Here is a 22,237-nt window from a genome sequence, read left to right as displayed (position 1 = left end):
CAGCGATATTCACATTGCGTGAACAAATAAGAAAGAATCAGAAAGTAATTGAGATTAATAAAAGCATTTGCTCAGAAGACATGAACTAAAAATAGGTGTATTTATTAATTTGGCAAGAGAGATCAAAGGTTTTAATCTATAGAAGTTAGATACTGTTAAAGAATCTTTACCATTTGGACAAGTTGAAAATAGTCTTAGCAGGTCTGACAGCATCTGTAAGGAGAGAAAAGAGCTGACGTTTCGATTCCAGATGACCCCTTGTCAAAGCTTTGACAAAGGTCATCTGGACTCGAAACCTGCTGAGATTTCCCAGCATTAGATCTTTCGGTTTCAGATTCCAGCATCCGCAGTAATTTGCTTTTATTTATTGGAAATGCTGTTCATTGTTAGGCCTCTAATTTTAAAACAGTGAAATATTTTCCAGGGAAAACCAGACACTACAAAGTCCAACATATCACTTGGTGTACATTTGTTCACCTTACACTGGACGCGCATGGCCTATGTAGGTTAACTCACCTTCTAGTTGTCCAGAACATCTGCCTGAAAGTGGCATTAGGCCCATTTCCTATGAAAATCGAAGTCAATATACCTTAATGTGGAGCTGGGAGGAACAGGACTGCACTTTTTAGTGCCTCATTACTGCGAGTTGCTGCCAGCTTCGACTTACCACCTTTCATAGCACCCCCCACCCCCCTGTCTCACCTACAAATTTACTTGATGCTCTTGGCTGACAGCCTGTCACTGTTGCTCTGCCTTGTGATTGGCAAGCTGCTTCTATGGCCATAACTGGCATCCACAGTGTTGTGCTAAGGAGACCAAAGACCAATATGCCTACCACCCGCCTCGCTGGGCAGGTGTAATGTGGACTATACCTGGACCGTATCCCAATTTAAGCAACTTCCAATTTTTAGGCCCTTTTGGAGGATTTTGTTACATGATAAAAGAAAACTTGAAATAATCTGGTCCTCAAGTACTGAGTGCAGTTTGAAGAGAGATCTGAGTCTTTCTAGCAAATTCTACAAATAATGTAGATGCATATCCTTTAGTTTATTATCGGATTGCAAAATGGGAGGAAGACATTGGTGCAATGCTGACAAGCCTCGGGCGAGATGAGACTAAAGAAAAACGTTTCCTCTAAAGTTAATAGATATGTGGCGTGAACTCTTAGTAAAGCTGATTGGCATCTGCAAAGAGGAACTGAATGAGTAGCTAATTTTGAAAGGGTTTGAGTGTTCTGGAGTAAGTGTGGGTTTAGGTGATTCAGCATGATGTTTAGTTAGTCCATAGGATTATCGTCTTTGTCAGGGTTGAAATAATATCTAAGACTTTTCCACTTGTATTTCTTTACGAATCAAAAAAAAATCAGATTCCTTTCGTAGGTATGTATCCTGGCTGCCTGCTGAGGCTTGATCAGGTATTCTGACTTCTGCATGGGTTTGGCCCTGAGTTGAACTTTATATCCCACATCCTGTCAATTCCTTAAGAGCACATTTTCTCTGCCTGTTGAATATTGCACTGAATAGTGTTGCAGTTTCTGTATTACACACTCGGGGTTAGTTCACTGCATTGAAAGATATTGGACCAGAACTTGCGAGTTCCAGTCCCTTTGGCGAGTGGGGGTTAAGGGGGAGTGGTTCGGTTTGGTTCAGTGCTATAGCTACCCAGAAGTTAGAAGTGGCTTTATTCCTTCTAACTTTCCCCAAGATCTGCTAAGAGAGTCTGAACCATCCAAAGTTTACAATTAAGTCAGAGTATTGGATTGTTCCCGGTGCAGGGTAATTAATTGCCCATTGAAAGTTTAAACTTCCCGGGCAGTTCCCATACAGTCCTTGCATGGAGCTTCCCAGGGGGCTTCTCCACCACACCTTTTCAGGGTACGACCCCATCCCTCACAAATCCTGGAGATCAGAAGTTCTGGGCCAATATTTCTTGTCCAAATCTCTTCCATTATCATTTTAATGTATATTCTACACGTTAAAACACTGATTGGGTGCAACTGAGCTACACAGGCTGGCTGAGATGTATGCTTTCCATTGTGGTATTTAGTTTGATTTGCACCTCCTGGTTGCGCAGAGGAATCACATACATACGTTTAAAGTTCAGTCAGAACTGCCACCGTACACATGCTGCTTTATTTGTTAGTGAGCTTCCAACATTTCATTGTCTTAAATACTTTTGAATGGTTGAATGTAGTCAAGCTTGTAGTGCAGTCTTGAAATATGAATTATTGATTGTTAACTTGTGTTAATGGTGGAGTTTAATAGATTGTTCCCTGTTTCTTTACTTCATTCCCAGTTAATTATCAGGCTGACCTTGCTGACATAACTTGTGAGATTGAAATCAAACAGAAGCTCATTGATGAACTGGAGAATAGCCAGCGGCGCCTGCAGGTATTGAAGCAGCAGTATGAAGAAAAACTTATCCTGCTACAGAATAAGATCCGGGATACACAGCGGGAGAGAGACCGTGTTCTCCAGAACCTTGGTATGGCTTACTTTTTCTCGCCTCTTATATGTAAGCATGTTCACTTTTCAAGGTTGAAGGAAGAATTCTCTCAGCATTCTTCTACTTATTAATGGGCCCTAACATTTCCAGATTCGCAAGCATTTCTTATAGTTAACGGGCTAATCCAGTAAATAGCGGGTAAGCAAACCACCCTCCTGAGATGCCACCAAACCCACCACCCTGTCACCTCCTCTCCTTGTCAAACCAATCCCGCCCTCTGTTGCAGTTCATTTTGGCTGGAGCAGTAGAGAATGTATTTTTATTAGTTATCTATTGGCATTCGGGCATTTTAATGCATTTAAGTAATAATATGGATAATAATACAGGGACAGGGCCTGGGTAAGATGCTTTTTCAGAGGATTGGTACAGACTTGATGGGCCGAATGGTCTCCTTCTGCATTGTTGGGATTCGGTGATTCTATGAAATGAAGGGGAAGGAGAGATCCACAATTAATTCTGACCTAGGTTCATTGACCCAATCAAAATCTAGCCCCTGGTCTCTGACCCAGACGTAACCAGACATAATGGTCGTGATTCTCCCATCCCGCTGCGTTAATCTTTTAGGGTAGCGGGCCAGGAGAATCGCTCATCAGCCGATTTCAGGATTCCCGTGGGCGTTGGTGCTGCGCTTGTGTCTTCCAGGGGGGCATGAGGGGCAGCACTGCGGGGGTCTTGGGCTGGCCTGTGATCGAGCTGGCCAGCAAATGAGAGGACGACACTTCGCAGAGGCACCCTTATTTCAGCCTCAACAGCGTGAATAGGCCCCATCCCCTGAAATCTAATGATATTCATGCTGGTGGCCTCTGCGGTACGGAGAGGGCCCTATTTTACCATTGCGTCGTGCCCGTTTGCGGGCACAAAAATGTGGTAAAGTCGGGTGTGAGGCCATTAATGCGATCCGCGCCTGTGTCCGCGCAGATGGCCCCAACTTTACTGAGACCTGGGAATGGCCGCGATCCGATTCGTGCCCGAAACGGGTGCAACGGCGATTTAAATGTATTTGCATGCATTTCAATTGAATTAATGAACTGCCCGCCCAACTTTATCAGCATTTCCCCCTTTATCATCACGTTCGCCAATCCGGAATCGTGCCGAAATGAACATGCTGAATAAAAGTCTGAATCGGGTGCTCCAGCTGCTGAAAAGGCGAGTTCAGAGATTCCAACAGCTCTCTGACTCAGATCGGCGGGGGGGGGGGCGGGGGGGGGGGGGGGGGGGGGGGGTCAGGTCATTCTCTGGTGGGGGGGGGGGGGCGGGTCAGGTCATTCTCTGGTGGGGGATGGCGGGTGGTAGGAGGGAGGGCCAATCGTTGTCTGGTGGGGAGGAGGAGGGCAGATCGTTGTCTGGTTGGGGGGGGGGGGAGGAGGGCAGATCATTCTCTTGGGGGGCAGGTGGGGAGTGAGGCCAGATCGTTGTCTAGTGTTGGGGGTGTGTGGGGGGGCCAATCATTGTCTCGTGGAGGGGGGGGGGAGGGCCGATTGTTGTCTGGTGGGGTGGGGGGGCGATTGTTGTTTGGTGGGGAGGGGGGAGGACCGATCGTTGCCTGGTGATGGGGGGGGGGGGGGAAGGCGGGCCAGATAATTCTCTGGTGAGAGGGTGGGGAGGGAGGAGGAGGCGGGTCAGATGTTCCTCTGGGGGGGGGGGGGGGTGGGGTGTGAGGCCAGATCATTCTCTGGTGGGGGGGGGAGAAGAAAGAGGCGGGTAAGATGTATCTCTAGTAGGGAGAGGGGAAGCCCGACCACTCACTGGTGGTGGGGGGTCAGATGGATCTCTGGTGGGGGGGCAGGGGGGTCCGCTGCCACTCTGCGGGTGATCAGTTGGGGGGAAGGCAGCAGAGGGTTGCGATTGATCTGGGTAGCGAGGGGGTGGGTGCATAAGGGGGAGAGTGATGTCTGTGAAGGCCATCACTCCTGCTTTTTCCGCTTTCTGCGGCCCGGGAGTGATCTGACACGGGTGCGCTTTTTCAATTTTTTTTCTAACTGCGCATGCGCAGTTCAGAACTCTAATCGTTTTGGGCGTGCTAAGCCCCGCCCACAGCGCGAATGGGACCCGTGATTTTTTTTTTCAGGCTAAGTGCATATGGGGGCGCCTGAGAGCAGATTTCCAAGTCAGATCTGAATTGCGCCAGATTCAGCATTCAGCAATTTTTAGCATTTTAATTTCAGTTATTTGAGTTTTTTTAAATAACTAAGTTCATTCTAATAATTAAAGTTTTTTTCATAGGTTTCTTCAAGTTACATGATTAAGAATGTTAGTTATTTTGAATTATTACGAAAGGCTTTTTGCGTTTCACGTCAATAGTTGTTTCCCCCTTCCTTTGTTCTTCTGCTTTCAGGGGGGGTAATCAGGAGGACGACTGCAAAAGATGTCACGGTAGTCACTGTAGTTAATCGTTGGTGTCTATCTGGTGTAATCGACGCCCCCTCCCTCCCCCGAGCCACCAGATGTTAAATGGATTACTGTAATCGAGAGCACTATTCAAAAGAGCTATGTATCTTTCACGAAGCAGAAACTGGGTTGTGCCATCTGCTGTAGAGATGTCGGTATAACACAAAAGGGAGCCATTCAGCTGCCAAATACTTCCTGCCAGTACAGACCCCTTTTGGCATCAAACTTAACTCGGTTGCATGCTGACATGTAGCTCTCCTGCATCAGTTTCAAGGCTGCCACTTAGAGATCATTCTGCTCCCTTTTATGTTGGCATTTCCTCGCCTTTCCCAAAATCATGCATGCATCCCACCAGCAATAAGTGCATTTCTATGGCAATGAAGCAAATGTGTTCTAGCTATCCAAGACCGTTGTGACTCCCTGGGTACCTACTTCCGCATGCGTGTTCAATCTTGGGCTCCCAGTTCTTCTTAAGTGACAGGATCTTCTGAGACGGCTAACTGATGAATTGCTGCAAATCTCTCAGGGATTGAGGTTATACTTACCTGTCCTTGGTTGTGAGCCCATTTTCCTTTTTTTAAAAAAAATGTGGGAGTGTGAGAGGTCAAATGGAATACAACCTAGTTTGCAGTCAAAAGCACTGCCAAGGCCACCACCTTCAGTAACCTGGAATCATACACTTCATGGTCTTCTTCGAGGATGGATGTTTTCTTTCCAGATTACAGACACTATCTGTGCCCCCTTAAGACAACCCTCCATTAAGCTGGGGAAGTGATTAAAAGTCACCCTGCTATGGCAGTTGAAAAGATGAAGACGCCCATTTGTCTTTGTAACAATGTGGTTCAGTGTAATGACTGAGTTTGATGCTTCTTTGCTGAGTTCACAAGTATAAATATTCCTGCTGAGGTGTGACAGTGACTGATTGCGCTCTCTCATTTCGCATCTCTTGTCATTTTTCTATTTTTTACTTCTCCACCAGTACTTCGGCACAATGACCAAATTGAAATCTTGGGCAGAAACTTATACAGGTGGTGGGGATCTTGACTACGAGCTGGCGACAGGCCAGTGTAGGCCCTTTAAGCGAAGGCCAGCCGCATCTTGTTCTACTCAGGCACTTGGGCCAATGGCAGACCTTTTCCTGGGATGAAGGACCCTGGAGTCCAAAATCTTGTCTGCCAGAATCTGCCAGCCACGCAGAGGCAGGCAGCTCTATTGAATGGCAACATCTTCGGGGAGGTGGTGGCTCCTGCCAGTCTGACATCCACCCGTAGCCTAGCACTGTTGCTGGATGCAAGCTAGGGGTGAGTGATGGCGGGAGCGAAGGTGGATGGGTCATGGGGGGGTGGGAGCCTGAGAGGTGGCAACAAGAGGCGGCGGGGGGGGGGGGGGGGTGGCTCTTTGCAGATCCCTGTCCCTTTCCCAATGCTAGCTTCCTTGATCATGTACTGAGTACATGACCAAGGGATCCTCACCACCCCCTGGAGCCCACAAACGACTAATGGTGGCAGGTGAGGACCTTAACTGGGTATTAATTGCCCACTTAAAGGCCTTGATTGGCAACAGTGGGGGAGGCCGTCCATGGACTTTACCACCATGGACTTAATCAGGTTGGAGGTTGGAAAGAGGCAGGATCCCCACCTGCCATTCTCCCACCTGATTAAATGCCGTCCCACCACCAAACCCACTGCTGCGGAAGGCACAAGATTCCACCCCATCTGTCGTAAATTGTCCTGATTGTACCCTCAACGCCTAGGCCACTAGCACAGTTTCAAGGTGCACCATTGCACCATGCTTTCCAGCTATAAGTTTAACCTTAAATTGGTGAATCGTTGAACTATTTTGTGATTCTTTGCTCAGGATCTATGGAGTGCAACACAGAAGAGAAAGCCAGCAAGATTAAAGCAGATTATGAGAAGAAACTGAAGGAAATGAATCGAGAGCTCCAGAAGCTGCAGTTAGCACAGAAGGAGCATGCACGCCTACTGAAGAATCAGACTCGGTATGAACGAGAACTGAGGAAACTGCAGAGTGAAGTGGCTGAAATGAGGAAAACCAAGGTAACCTTACACATTTTCTTTTGTTAATTTTCCTCTTTTTGCTGCTGCAGGCATGGACAGCTGCCTGGAATATGCTTTCCAACTTGCACCTAATTAGTATAAACTAAGTCTGTGAATATGTGACCATGAGTGATCACACACATGCACGCACACAGTGACCACCTCGTATGGAAGCAAATAAACGCCATTTCGACTATGGTAGCTGGTGGGAGAGGAGTAGGTGACATGTTGGTGACTGTTAGAAGAGGCAGAAGGGTGTGTACTGATGACTATTAAGAGCAGGTTATGCTGGTTACTATATCCCCTTCAAAGAAATCATCCCAACTCTTCCAAAGCGTGCTTACCTTGGCTCTTTAAATAGTCTGGGCAGAATCTGATTATGTGGGTACACATCACACTTGCACATGCACATTGGAGACGGGAAATCTGGACATAAAATGAGAACAACATTTACCTGATGAAGTCGGGTGTCCCCACATGATGTGGAGATGCCGGCGTTGGACTGGGGTAAACACAGTAAGAAGTTTAACAACACCAGGTTAAAGTCCAACAGGTTTATTTGGTAGCAAAAGCCACACAAGCTTTCCCCACATGTCCAGTGATCATCCAGGTTTTGAGGCTGTTATACCCCTCCCCTGCTCAAAACCCACCCCTATTATCATTATTAATATTTTTATTATTATCATTATCGGTTCTAAACTATCTTGGGGTTAATGAACCTCTTTGTTGTGTCGCAACTTCATAACTCACTCTAGTTTCAGATGTATTTTGCTTTATTAAGTGATAATTTAGCAATAAACACTCCTAATTATCCATTTGTTTTGATTTTTTAATTGTTGTAATTGCGATCCTTTTGCTGGTCACACAGATATTACAACCCCAAGCATGCAGCTAAAGTTTCTGCCATTTTGGCTTAATTTCAAAAAGAATTAGCGTTGGGTAGTAAACAAGATGTCTGGAAGATCTGGTCACACCTCAATTTCTGCCGATCAGGAAGCTTACCAGCAAGATTAACTATTCATGAAAATTGATTCCCATAGCCTCAATACAAAATACTTGCTTTTATTTGCTATGAACATAATAAGAACATAAGAACTAGGAGCAGGAGTAGGCCATCTGGCCCCTCGAGCCTGCTCCACCATTCAATAAGATCATGGCTGATCTTTTTGTGGACTCAGCTCCACTTACCCGCTCGCTCACCATAACCCTTAATTCCTTTACTGTTCAAAAATTTATCTATCCTTGCCTTAAAAACATTCAATGAAGTAGCCTCAACTGCTTCACTGGGCAGGGAATTCCACAGATCACAACCCTTTGGGTGAAGAAGTTCCTCCTCAACTTAGTCCTAAATCTGGTCCCCCTTATTTTGAGACCATGCCCCCTAGTTCTCGTTTCACCTGCCAGTGGAAACTTCCTTGTTTCTATCTTATCTATCCCCTTCATAATCTTATGTTTCTATAAGATCTCCCCTCATTCTTCTGAATTCCAATGAGTATAGTCCCAGTGTACTCAGTCTCTCCTCATAAGCCAACCCTCACAACTCTGGAATCAACCTAGTGAATCTCCTCCAGTGCCAGTATATCCTTTCTCAAGTAAGGAGACCAAAACTATATACTTTACTCCAGGTGTGGCCTCACCAGCATCTTGTACAGCTGCAACATAACCTTGCTGGTTTTAAACTCCATCCCTCTAGCAATAAAGGACAAAATTCCATTTGCCTTCTTAATTACCTATGCAATTATTTAGAAGAAGTCTCACAACACCAGGTTAAAGTCCAACGGGTTTATTTGGTAGCAAATACCATAAGCTTTCGGAGCACTGCTCCTTCGTCAGATGGAGTGGAAATGTGCTCTCAAACAGTGCAAACAGACACAAAATCAAGTTGCAGAATACTGATTAGAATGCGAATCCTACAGCCAGCCTTTAACACATCTCTTTAACCTGTGTTTAATGTTCCCTCCACCCACATTGTCTGTACCTTTAAGGCCTGGCTGGCTGTAGGATTCACATTCTAATCAGTATTCTGCAACTTGATTTTGTGTCTCTGTGCACTGTTTGAGAGCACATTTCCACTCCATCTGACGAAGGAGCAGTGCTCCCAAAGCTTATGGTATTTGCTACCAAATAAACCTGTTGGACTTTAAACTGGTGTTGTGAGACTTCTTACTGTGTTCACCCCAGTCCAACGCCGGCATCTCCACATCATTATTTAGAAGCTCATTCGTTACAGTGAAATAATTGTAATGCTTTTCCTGGAAACTTGTTTTGTCAGGTAACTCTCATGAAACAGATGAGGGAGGATCAGCAACGAATGAGGATGATTGAAAGCAAGAGAAACCGCGAGATTGCACAATTGAAGAAGGAACAGAGGCGACAAGAAGTAAGTACTGATGAAAGGGACGCAATCAGATAAGGATTGGCAACAACATCTGCATTGAACAATACACTGGAAAGAAGTTCACAAATGAATAGCATTAATTGGTTAATGGATGTTCTGTGTTACAAATTGCCCAAGCCCCAAACTCTGAAATACCTCCCCTTTAAACATCTTTACCTCCCTATACTCCCATGAGATACTCCTTCGAATCAACCTCTCTAACCAAATGTTTGCTCACTCATCCTAGTATTGCTGTTTGTGGCTGGTGTGTCAAATTCTGTTTGATTAAAACACTTGAGGACATTTTTCTAGGATAGCACAGTGGTTAGCACTGCTCCCTCACAGCGCCAGGGACTCGGGTTCAATTCTGGTCTCGGGTGACTGTATGGAGTTTGCATGTTCTCCCCGTGTCTGCGTGGGTTTCTCCTGGGTGGTCCGGTTTCCTCCCACAGCCCAAAGATGTGTGGGTTAGGCTGATTGACCATACTCAATTGCCCTTGGTGTCAGAGGGATTAGCAGGGTAAATGTATGGGGCTAGGGCTTGGGTGGGATTGTTGTCAGTGCAGGCTTGATGGGCTGAATGGCCTCCTTCTGTACTGTAGGGAATCTATGATTCTAGTTAAGGTACTAAATAAATGAAAATTGTTGATGCTACACAGACATCTGATATAAACATTGTGGGTGGCGGGGCGGGGGGGGACTCTAGCAGGCCCAGAGACTTCAGTACTGGGCCCACTAATGAAAGGCAAATTGGAATTTAGATATTTAAATCAGCTCTGCACCGATTTCCAGCGCACAGCTGATTACTCCAAAGGTCTTGGAGCCAGAGATGCGTGAAGGCTTGTGGCACCCATTGGGGAGCCTGCTAAACGGCATCCACTAATGTCTCCCAGTTCGTTGCACTGCTAGAATAGTGTAGCGGGCTGGGAGAATCACCCCAGCCTCCTTGCCGCCCCCCCCCCCCCTCTCTGATGCAGTCGATAAGGATGGCTAATATGTAATTTGTATGTTTTTTTTATTCGTTCACGGAACATGGGCATCGCTAACTAGTCTAGCATTTATTTCCCATTCCTATTACGTTTGAGAAGGTGGTGGTGAGCTGCCTTCTTGAACCGCTGCAGTCCGTGTACTGTGTAAGTACACCCACAGTGCTGTTAGGGAGAGAGTTGTAGGATTCTGACCCAGTTGGTTCAGTAAGTGTTGCTAATGAGATTGGGGTTAATCTGCTTCAGGAACTCTTGATGCTGATAGTGGGTATCCAAAGTGTTCATGCTGAATGTACCAACAGTGGAACTCTTATCACCAGAAACCTCCGACTTTGTCTGCGGCTGGGATTTTGCAGTGAATTGAGTTTCGGCTGAGCACCAAATTCCCCTTTTTCGCTAGCAGTGGGTGGGTATGGACAAGGTCGGAGAATCCTGTCTTATAACACGTGGGGTAGCTTTAATTTTTAACCATCCGGTTGAAAACTGCTGGTTGGGATCGCTGCTGGCCATAGGTTGGTGGAAAAGAAAATTGGGCAAAATGTTGATTGAAGACCAAATATTTCACCACAGAGAGGAAAAGAAAATCACCAGCAGAGTTTAGCTCCTGTAGACAACTTTCCCACATGTTCTCACAGCTAGTTTTAGCAAAACCTTTGTAGAAGATAAGACAACAATACCCTGTTACTCAGAGATGGTACATAACGAGGAAAATTATCCATCCTCAACACTGCTTTTTCCTACCTAAGTGGCTACAAAATATTTTTCTTAAGGAACAGTGGAAAAGCAGTTCTTTGGATTGAGTGGCACGTAACTGAAGTCATGAAAACCATTGATAGAAATTCTGGTAGCAATTTCCTTCTTGAAAAATATTTGACCTGCCAGGAATTTTCAGATAAATAGAAAACTGTTAAAATTACAGTTTTATTAATATATCACAATTGCTGTTCTACGAAATGAGAACTGTGGCTCACTTTAGTGTCATTCCAATTGTCTGGATTTAGATTAAAGTTGGAGTGGAAGGTGAGTGGATACAGTTACCTCCTACTGTACCTCAATTTACCTTTCAGACAATTTCCAGCAAAGTTGGCTGTTTACTCAGTTAGTTCTAAAGGTTTCTGAATCTGAGTGGTTCTGTCTTTTTTTTATTTCAGTTCCAAATTAGGTCTCTGGAGTCTCAAAAACGGCAACAAGAAATCGTCCTACGCAGAAAAACGCAAGAGGTGTGAATTCACGATTCCAGATAGCAAATAACCAGCTGAATCAATGCGAGTGTAATGCGTCTTAGAATAGATGTTTTGGTTGCTTTATAACACTATGAAGCAGAAGCCTGTGTATACTGTTCCATTTCTTAAACTGTTAACCTTGTTAGCTTCGTAGTTTTTTTCATTTATATGATATTATGGAAAGTTAGAAGCATTTCTATGGTGTTGGATCCTCATAGGCTTTAAAAAGCTAATAAAAATAGTTATTTATAATCCATTTATAATTCAAATAGGTTAATAACTCGAGTATAATAGTGGGCAAAGGTATTTGACACAAATATACCAAGTATTTGTACGATTATATCAGACAGGCGACCTAGCTTAACTATGATGTGGATGTGCCAGCGTTGGACTGGGGTGGGCACAGTAAGAAGTCTCACAACACCAGGTTTAAGTCCAACAGGTTTATTTGGAATCACAAGCTTTCAGAGTGCTTCACCTGTTAAAGGAGCAGTGCTCCGAAAGCTCATGATTTAAAAAAAAAACCTGTTGGACTTTTACCTAATTTAGCTATGGAAGGAAGCAGACTGATCAGACACAATTTAAATTGTGAGGCATCCAGATTGATGGGTATTGATGATTGAAACAGCGTGCCTTTCAAAGTAAAGTACTTCAATTAGGAAACATCAATAAAGAAAGAGATTCTTCTTATAAAAGATTCATTGCATCTTACTTAATATTTGTGTCATTATTCTGTTTTCCTGCTTAGGTTAGTGCTCTCCGAAGGCTAGCCAAACCAATGTCCAACCGAGTCGCTGGTCGTGTAAGCCGGAAACAGAATGTTCTGGACTCTGGAACGGAGCTTTCTGCCAGTACCACATCTTCAGAACCAGAATCTGCCTCGAAATCCGTATCTAACATTGTGAAACAGTGGAATCGGAAGTTAAATGCAGCCTGGAATGAGACAGTTTCTGCAGTGAATGGAACAAGGGCAGCGAGGTAATTATGTAATCAGTAACAAAACTTAAAAGGTGAAAAGTAAATCAACAATGACGCGAATTAGTTAATGTAAGAAATATTATGAGATGCAACAAAACCAGCATCCCACAACAAGAGGACAGGAAAAGCATCTGACAATAGTGATTTGGGATTATGCTTTACCTCTCACTACTTCTGTGCATATGACTTATTTAAAAGTTTGGTGGTAAAGGACAACATTGGAAGATGAACAACATTGAAATGTAAAACACGTTTTAAAAAAAATTTCGTCCATTGGTAAAGGTGAATAGTTTGAATACTTCAGGGTCAATCAGTTCCTGACCTCATTGGAGCCTTGGCTCAAACAGGGGCAAAAGAGCTGAATGCTAGAGGTGAGTGTAACTGCCCTTAACATCAAGGCATCATTTAACCAAGTGTGGCTTCAAGGAACCCTGGCAAAACTGGAGTCAGTGGGAATCATTGGTAAACTCCACTGATTCAGTAATACCTAGCACAAAGGAAGATAGTTGTGGTTATTGCAGGTCAATCAACTCTGTCCTGGGACATCACTGCAGGAGTTCCTCAGGACAGTGTCCTTGGCCTAACTATCTTCAGCTGCTTCATCAATAATCTTCCCTGCATCATGAGGCCAGAAGTGGGGATGTTTGTGGATGATAGCACAATGTTCTGCACCATTTGCTGACGACTCATTTACTGAAGCAGTCCATGTCCAAATGCAGCAAGACCTGGACAACATCCAGACTTGGCTGACAAATGGCAAGTAACATTTGTGCTACACAAGTGCCAGGCAATAACCATCTGATGCAAAAGAGAATGTGACCATTGCCTCTCGACGAGTAAGAGGCTAGGAATCTTGTGGTGAGTAATTCACTTTGCGATTTCTCCAAAGCCTGCCCACTATCTACAAGGCACAATCCGGAGCATGATGTAATATTGTCCACTTGCCTGAATGAGTACAGCTCCAACAGCACTCAAGAAGCTCGACACCATCCAGGACAAAGCAACCCACTTGATTGGCACCCCTTCCACAAATGTTCACTCCCCCCACCATCAACGCACAGTGGCAGCTGTGTGTACCATCTAGAAGATGCACTGCAGGAACTCACGAAGACTCCTTAGGCAGCACCTTCTAAACCCATGACCGCTATCATCTAGAAGGACAAGGGCAGCAGACACATGGGAACACCAACACCTGGAAGTTGCTCTCCAAGTCACTCACCATGCTGACTTGGAAATATATTGCCATTCCTTGACTGTCGCTGGGTCAAAACCCTGGAACTCCCTACCTATCAGCACTGCAGCAGTGGTTCAAGAAGGCAACTCATCACCGGCCTTTTCAGGGCAATTAGGGATAGACAATAAATGCTGACCTAGCCAGTGATACCCACGTCCCATAAACAATGTTTTTAATTCATTTTACTGGCTTCATATAGCATCAGAGAGCTAAATATTCACATCAACTTTACAGTTGAGTGCAGCATGGCTTGAATTCCATATATTGAATTCTGTTTGGAGAAGTTTTATAATAATGAACTGTCACTTTTCATGATAGATAGTTAACTTGATTTGGTAGAGACTGTTGAAAAAGCTATGCACTCGTAATTGTTTAAATAACTCAATAGAATGCACGGTGAATTGGCTTAATCTGTTCATGCTAAACAATTTACTTGTGTCAGATGGTATAAATTGGACATCCCCTCATGTGTCCTCCCTTTCAATTTTAATTTTCTCCTTTTAGTAGTTCTGAGATAAATTTCATTGAGCACTGGGATTATTTTTACATTTTTTTTTGGACCATTTATTTCCTTCCCTAGTTTTGCTCCAGGACATTTAATACATGGAATTAATGCATGACTAACACACAACTTTTTATTGGCCTAAGCATTTGTGGTAGATACCATCTGGCACAGACTGGATCAAGGGAATGTACATGAAGGGGGGGAAAATGTCCTTGGAGGGAGGAGGATTTATTGCGACTACATTAATTTGATTGCTAATTGATCACATTGCATGAAGTTATATGTACATTGATGGCACACTGGTTGAGTCAATTGTGATTTGCAATATGATAACATGCATTTCACTAAAATAAGTGACACTATTGAATGTTCCCTCTATCCCAGACATTTATGCCACAGTAAGTCTTTTTACTCTTTGTATTGAGGGTTTTCTTTATTGAATTTATTGACCATTTGTTTTTATTCTGCAGAAAGGTCAAGTACCAGAAAAAAGGAGTTGGCGAGGGCTTCTCAAAGACAGCCCGGCTAAAATGGCAAGCTCTGGAGTGTAGAATAACTGACATTGTGATGCAGAGGATGACTATTTCCAACTTGGAAGCAGATATGAATCGCCTGCTTGGGGTATTCACATTAAGATATTACACAAAAATGCTGAGTAACTTTCAAGGCTGTTGCAGCACTGATTTCCATAAGATCATAAGATATAAGAGCAGAATTAGGCCATTTGGCCCATCGAGTCTGCTCTGCCATTCAACCATGGCTGATAGGTTTGCCAACCCCATTCTCCCGCCTTTTCCCCATAACCTTTGATCCCCTTACCAGCCAAGAACCTATCTATCTCTGTCTTAAATATTCTCAATGACTTGGTCTCCATAGCCTGCTGTGGCAATAAATTCCATAGATTCACCGCCCTCTGGCTGAAGAAATTCCTCCTCATCTCAGTTCTAAAAGGTCATCGCTCTGTTCTGAGGCTGTGTCCTCAGATCCAAATCTCTCCTACTAATGGAAACATCTTCCACTTGTCCACTCTATCCAGACCTTTCAGCGTTCTGTAAGTTTCAACGAGATTCCCTCTCATCCTTCTGAACTTCATCAAGTACAGACCCAGAGTCCTCAAACACCCCTCGTACGTCAAGCTTTTCATTTCTGGGATCATTCTTGTGAACCTCCTCTGGACCCTCTCCAAGGCCAGCACATCCTTCCCTAGATACGGGGCCCAAAATTGCTCACAATAATGTGTCTGTTGTGACTTGTCCACAGATGCTAAAGCAAATTTAGGCTCGGGCAGATGCACAGTCACACTGCTATATATTTAAATGATTGCATGGCTGCTTTAAGAGCTAATCATGTGATTTGATGGAGATGCCAGTGGGGTTTCAGAGGCTTCTGCTTTTAGTTTCAGTTTGTACTCTGTGCAGGCAAGACCTCCGAGATTAAATCTGTTGTTGCTAGTTTAAATCTGTGTGCAAACCACAGCCTTTGTTTTTATTTAAAACTCATAACCCCTAACTTGTTAGGACATTACATACACATTTTTATGGCACAGCTGATGATAAATGCCAAGTTGCCCAAATCCCAAAAGGGAAACATGAAATAGCTGCCGAAATATTTTTTGCCATTTTTATAGTATGAGGAGATGTTCTGAAATCAGGAAATTATGTCCCCAACTACTTGTTGGTCGCTCAATCGCTGGTCAGCCCCGCGATCCAAGCATTGCCGGCTCCCGAGTCCCCCCATGGCCCGATCGCTAGCCCCCCCAATCATTCCCAGGACAGCTGCAAAACACTGCCCCCACCCCCCCTCCCGGCCCACCCCGATCTCCAACCCCCCCGCCCCCCCCCCCCCCCCCCCCCCACCCAAGTGCTGACGTTGAACCCCCTCTCCCCCGCAGTACCAGCCCTCCCCTCCCCACAGCCCTGATCTCTACTAGCAGGCTGATTCCTCCCCTACATCTCCCCAGCCTGCCCCGATCGCTGGCCTCTCTCCTTCCCCCACCGATCCTGTCTGCAGAGTGGCAGTGGGACCCCCCCAACCCACCTCCACTAATCACCTCACCAGGCACTGCCCCAAGCCTGGTGGGCAGTGCCAAGATGCCCCTTTGGGCAGTGCCTAGGGGCCCAGCTGGCACTGCCAGGGTGCCAGTGCCCAGGGGGCATTCCCCCACCACCCGACCCTCTTGTGGGCCCCAATTGCCCCTCCTTCACTCCAGCGGGGTCGGGAGGCTAGTTCCACGAAAGTGGGGAGCTACTGTAATCCCCGCTGGGGTGAAACACTCTGGCTGGGTGGGGAGATCTAACAGGCCTGGAGATTTCAGTCCCGGGCCCGCTAATTGCATTTAAATGAAATTCAATTGAATATGTAAATGATTTCTGTGCCTCCCTGCCAATTTCCGGCATGCCACCGGAAATCTGGCGCTAAGAGATGCCGGACCGCATACACAAACTCTGTGAATTGGCTAATGTGAGAATCTCCCGGGCCTGTTCCACTAAAAACTAGTACAGCGGGATGGGAGAATTGTGGCAACTTTTCCCTTTTCTGTTTACCAACTAAATTGTGTTGAATTCCAATAAGTTTTACCACAAAGTGCCTCGTTTCTCTTCGGGTGGCGTCTGAGACTGACAGCAACTCATTCTCCAGGTTTGGCCTTGTTCGCACTGTTTTTGGGATTCTGAATCGCTGTCTTGCTATCATCTGGGAGATCTAAACAGCTAGTTCCCCAACCCCCACCCTCCCCTTATACATGCACATGCTTCTTCAGTATTTCCGTCAGCATGTTTGTTTCCTTTGATCTCTATATTATCTCAACCAATCTCTTCAGAAATGCATTCTTCCTAGAATTGATTAAGTTTTTTATTTATTTGAGCACTTAAGCTTTTAAAAAAATAAGCTTACTCTATCTTTACCTTATTTACTTGCATCTTTCATAACCTGTAAATATCCCCCTTTGAACTAAAACAATTTAATTGAAAACTATTTCAGTTATTGCTTTATGTAAAATTCTGATTGAAGTTCCTGTTGGTTCATTGACGTGTCAAAACCAACTTGTTGCTGTTGGTTTTAGCCTCTTACATTCAGCTTGTCTCACTCCAATTATCAGACCAACAACCCACCCCAACAGCCTGTCTTCCAGTATATAAGAAATATGACAGTGATATTATCAAAATAAAAAAAGCTCTTGTGTTCTTGACCACTCAGAAATCCACAAGTTGCTCTTTGAGTTGTAACTTTGTGAATATGGCATCTCGCTGTCTAGCTCACCATTGAAATACAATAGCCTGAAGTTGCTTTTGGCATTGTAAATTATTTTGAACTTTTACTCCATATTAAAGCTACAAAGCCAATGTGCAGAGTGGACAGTCAAGCCCTTAATCCATCTCCTTGTTTGCTCCAAAAACCAATTCAAAATCCAATTCATAATTCCCATAAGAGAGACATACAAAGAGCTGATATTACTTTTGGCTTCATCTGATGCTTGATTTTAACCAAAAGGCCTATTTTTTAAAAAAAATTGCTCAATTCTTAAAGTTACAAAGCCAATGCTCAGAGTGAACAGGGCAGACCCGAGTGCATCTCCTGGCTTGCTCCAAAAACCAAATTTAAATAGAATTCAATTCATGGTCCTCACATGAGAGACATCCAGGATCCAAGCTGACAAGAAAAGGTTTTGCACCTGATCTAGGGCTTGATCTGATAAAGGCCTATTTTTTAATATGCAAAAATATTCTTTATTCACATAAAATCTAAAGACATGTTCCAAAATATTTCAAATTATTATAGCAGTAAAGTGCAATGATTTTCTCTCGAGATCAAGGTTCATTCTGAAGTGCTTCAGTTCAGTAATGAGAACATTACGTATCTTTCAATATTTTCAATGCAGAGTAAATTTCTTTACAAATGATATACATTGCCATGTTGCACTCTGTGGTGCTTCAATAAAATTACAGTTAGAATTAAACACACGGTCTGAGGGGTTTTACCCAGTGGCGGACAGGGTGGCACAGTGGTTAGCACCGCTGCCTCAGCGCCAGGGATGCGGATTCGATTCCCGGCTTGGGTCACTGACTGTGCAGAGTCTGCATGTCCTCCCCGTGTCTGCGTGGGTTTTCTCTGCGTGCTCCCACAGTCCAAAAGACGTGCTGGTGCTGGTTAGGTGCATTGGCTCTGCTAAATTCTTCCTCAGTGTACACGAACAGGCACCGGTGTGTGGCGGCTAGGGGATTTTCACAGTAACTTTATTGTAGTGGTAATGTAAGCCTACTTGGGACACCAATAAATAAACTTAAAAACGTAAATCTCAGTGTACATTGGTTGAAAGGCCTTACACAATGGACTTTCCATATTGTGCCCTGATGATGGCTGTCCCAAGCTTTAGTGCATCCCTCAACACACAGTCCTGGACCTTGGAATGTGCCAGTTTGCAACACTCGGTCGAGGACAATTCTTTGCACTGGAAGCTCAACAAGTTTTGGGCAGATCAAAGAGCATCTTTCACCAAGTTGATGATCCTCCAGCAGCAGCTGATGTTTGTCTCGATGTGCGTCCCTGGGAACAGGCCATAGAGCACAGAGTCCTGTGTCACGGAGCTGCTCAGGATGATCCTCGACAAGTACCACTGCATCTCTTACCAGACCTGCTTTGCAAAGGCACATTCTTAGTCAAAAGGCCATTTTAAAATTTGCTTATCTCCATTCTTAAAGTTACAAAGTTAATGCTCAGAGTGGACCGGGCTGACCCAAATCTATTCCTTGTTGGTTCCAAAACCCAAATTCCAATTCAATCCAATTCAAGGTCTCCACAAGAGAGACAAGATCCAAGCTGACAAGATAAGGCATTGCACACCATCTTGGGCTTGATCCGACACACTACAAACTTAAACTTGCCACAAAAGAGTAGGGTTGGATTAAAGTGATGCTGTCTGCCTTGGAACCATTTAAAGTCCGTGCACATTTAATTAAGCCTGGATTAGGTGTCAGAGATATTGCAGACAAAATGGTAACTGTGACCGGCACTGAAAATTATCTGTTAAAGTATGGAGTCTCATATCTTCAGGTTTCAGTTTTCATTGGAGGTTTTAAAAATGTCAACATTTTAAATTAAAATATTTTTTCAATTTTCCTTTCCAGTAATTTGATGTTGAGTTTATCCAATTGAACTGACACCTACTTCTCAGTCCTTGCGCTGTTAATTTTACAGTCCTTCGATCTGATTGGTTAAGGAATTGCACAGTGGCTTGCCCTGTTTATTCGTGTCCCAGGTGCCCAGTTACTGCAACATTACCCGCTCGCACACTATCAGCAACTTGGGCTGCAAAATGTCATTGCAATTAAACAGGAGGTCTAACTATAATCGTATTGCCCCAAAAGTGTTAACTTTTGTGCAGTTAGGCACGCAGGTAAAATAAAAACACATGTTAATGTTGTTTGAAGTGAGTAGCTTTCAAAGGTCGAGTTGCTTAAAATGCAGCAAGTTGAGTTTAATGAGAATCAGCTAATGGAGCCGCTGCCTCATTTTCAGCTGTATCGTTGGGGAATGTAGTTTATGAATTGTCACTATCTACCAAATGTAAATGGTTGAGTACAAACTCAAATTAGCTTGAACAAAATCAGCTTCAACTGCCCAAAATCCCCAGTGCATGTCTGGCAATGCAAACACTGGGGACTACATGGGGAAAGTTAAGATCTTGATGAAATTAGGAACATGACATACTGAATCACAGACATGTCAGCAACTTTGACTTTATTTTACACAAGAAAGGGAAGGAATTGTGACATATGAACAAGGCAAATGACATATATGGTAATCTCATACTAGTTTGACTTAGCCCAGTAGATAAATTAGGTTTCAGAGAACAATTATCCATTCCAAACTGGAACATTAATGGCAAACTGAGACTGCTAATGGAGTACTTACGGGAGACAGGAAACCTCAGTTTCCACATGTGTTCTCTCACCAAAGCGATGATAAGTTTTGAAGGAATGTTTTTTTTTCCTTTCCCACCCACTGGAGTAAATAAACCAAATTAATACATTAAAAACATTAGAAGTGAAAGCCTCCGATCTACATGCATAATTATTGTGGAAACTGCTAAACCATTGGTTAAAGCTTTTTTATGAGAATATCTGTTGAATTTGAGTACCAAGAAATTGACATTTGACTGTTTTGAGATGTGGCATTACAACATATTATACTATTGATGTTCAAAAAGTATTCAGATTTTATTCATGAAAATTAGTCAATAGAAATTAATTTTGTAATGGCAGAAAATAATGGGAAAATTCTTTTGCTTCACCTTTATCAAGTGCCATAGAATTCAAATCAAAGTATTAAAGTCTGAAATTATTTTGCAGAAACGAGAGGAATTAATTGGCCTGCAGGAAATGCTACTTGGGAAAAGGGAACGGATTCTAAAGGAAAATCCAGAAGATAAGTCCATCCAGGAAATAAATGAGGAACTTGAAGCCTTAAAGGCGAATATCGACTACATTAATGACAGTATTTTTGAATGCCAAGCTACCATAATGCAGATCGAGGAGACTAAGGTATTCGGACTAAGATGTTGTGGAGTGGGGTAGGGCATATAACACTCGGTTTAGCATCTGAAACAGGTACCTGCATTGAAGATGTGTACAAATAAAAAGGAGAATAACTGAAAATGTAAAGCAGCAAAAAGAGTTCTGAAAACACTCAGCAGTCAATCAGCATCTATGCAGAGAGCAAGCATGTTGATATTTCAGGAGTTAACCTCGTCAGAACTAAAAGTTGTAAAGACAAACAGCCATTATAAAGGGAGCAGAAGGAAGGGAGGCAAAAAAAGAGAAACACAAATCTGAGAGAGGTAGATATGAAACGATCTGCAAAGTTATTTTTAAGAAAAAGAAGCACAAGATAATTTAGTGGTTAAGGTGATTTTAACATCAATCACAATTGGGGGATGAAACATAAATACAGAAATTAGATGACTTATAGCATCTTTAACACATTGAAACATTCTAAGATGCTTCGCAGTTGCATTGTGAAACTGAGCCACGTAAGGAGATACTTGGTCAGATGACCAAAAGCTTGGTCAAAGGGATATGTTTTAAGAAATATCTTGAAGCAAGAAGGTCAGTTGGAGAAGTGGAGAGGTGTGGGGAAGGAATTTCAAATTTGGGGTCCATTGGCAAAGCAGCCACCAATGGTGGAGCAATTATAAATTTGGATTGCAGCAGAAACCAAAATTAGTGGAGCAAAGACATCTTGGAGGGTTGTGGGTTGGAGGAGATTAGACAAGTAGAGAGGGGGAAGGCGATGGAGGGATTTCAAAAATGGATCAGAATTTTAAAAACAAGCTGCTGGACTGGGAGCTAATGTCAGTCAGTAAGCTTAGGGGTGATAGGAGATGGGGACTTGTCCACGGGCAGCAGATGTTTTCATGTTTGCAGAGGGTAGCATGTGGGAGACCAGCCTGGAATGCTTTGGAATATTCAAAGCTAGCGGAAAGGAGGCATGGATTTCAGACGCAGACGGGAGCTGAGACGGAGACAGAATTGAGTGATGTTACAGAAGTGGAAGTGGGCAGTCTTACTAATATTGTGAATGTGAGGTCCAAAGCTCATCTGGGGATTAAGGTTGTGAACAGACTGGCTTAGTTTCAGACTGTTGCTAGGGTGAGGGATGGAGCCAATAGCTAGGGAATGGAGTTTGGAATGGCAACTGAAAACAATGGCTTCAGTCTTCCCAATATCTAATTGTTATATCTAAATTTTTGCTTATCAGATAAGCAATCTGATAATTTAGCAATAATGGACGAGTCAGCGGGGTGGTGGTGAGGGATAGCCGGGTGTCATCAATGTACATGTAAAAATGAACATTGTGCCTTCGGATGATGTCACCAAGCGGCATTATAAAGATCGGAAATAGGAGGGGGGCATGGATAGATCCTTGGGTGGACACCAGAGGTAGTAGTGTGTGTTTAGGCAGAGAAGACATTGCAAGTGATTCTTGG

At 43.8% G+C, this 22,237-nt stretch overlaps 1 protein-coding gene across 1 annotated transcript in view; it reads left to right on the top strand.

The window, feature by feature from the left end:
• kif21b (kinesin family member 21B) overlaps nt 1-22,237 on the top strand; it is a 180,468-nt gene that overhangs the window by 102,439 nt on the left and 55,792 nt on the right. Inside the window, exons 14-20 of the mRNA XM_078197937.1 lie at nt 2,296-2,484; nt 6,751-6,950; nt 9,223-9,330; nt 11,465-11,533; nt 12,285-12,514; nt 14,724-14,874; nt 20,601-20,792. Coding sequence (XP_078054063.1) covers nt 2,296-2,484; nt 6,751-6,950; nt 9,223-9,330; nt 11,465-11,533; nt 12,285-12,514; nt 14,724-14,874; nt 20,601-20,792 — 1,139 coding nt within the window. The remainder of the gene's footprint in view (nt 1-2,295; nt 2,485-6,750; nt 6,951-9,222; nt 9,331-11,464; nt 11,534-12,284; nt 12,515-14,723; nt 14,875-20,600; nt 20,793-22,237) is intronic.

The sequence above is a fragment of the Mustelus asterias genome, chromosome 25 (genome assembly GCF_964213995.1).
Source record: "Mustelus asterias chromosome 25, sMusAst1.hap1.1, whole genome shotgun sequence".
NCBI lineage: Eukaryota > Metazoa > Chordata > Chondrichthyes > Carcharhiniformes > Triakidae > Mustelus > Mustelus asterias.
Note: the sequence above shows the minus strand (reverse complement) of the source record. Positions and strands in the feature narration are given on the sequence as shown.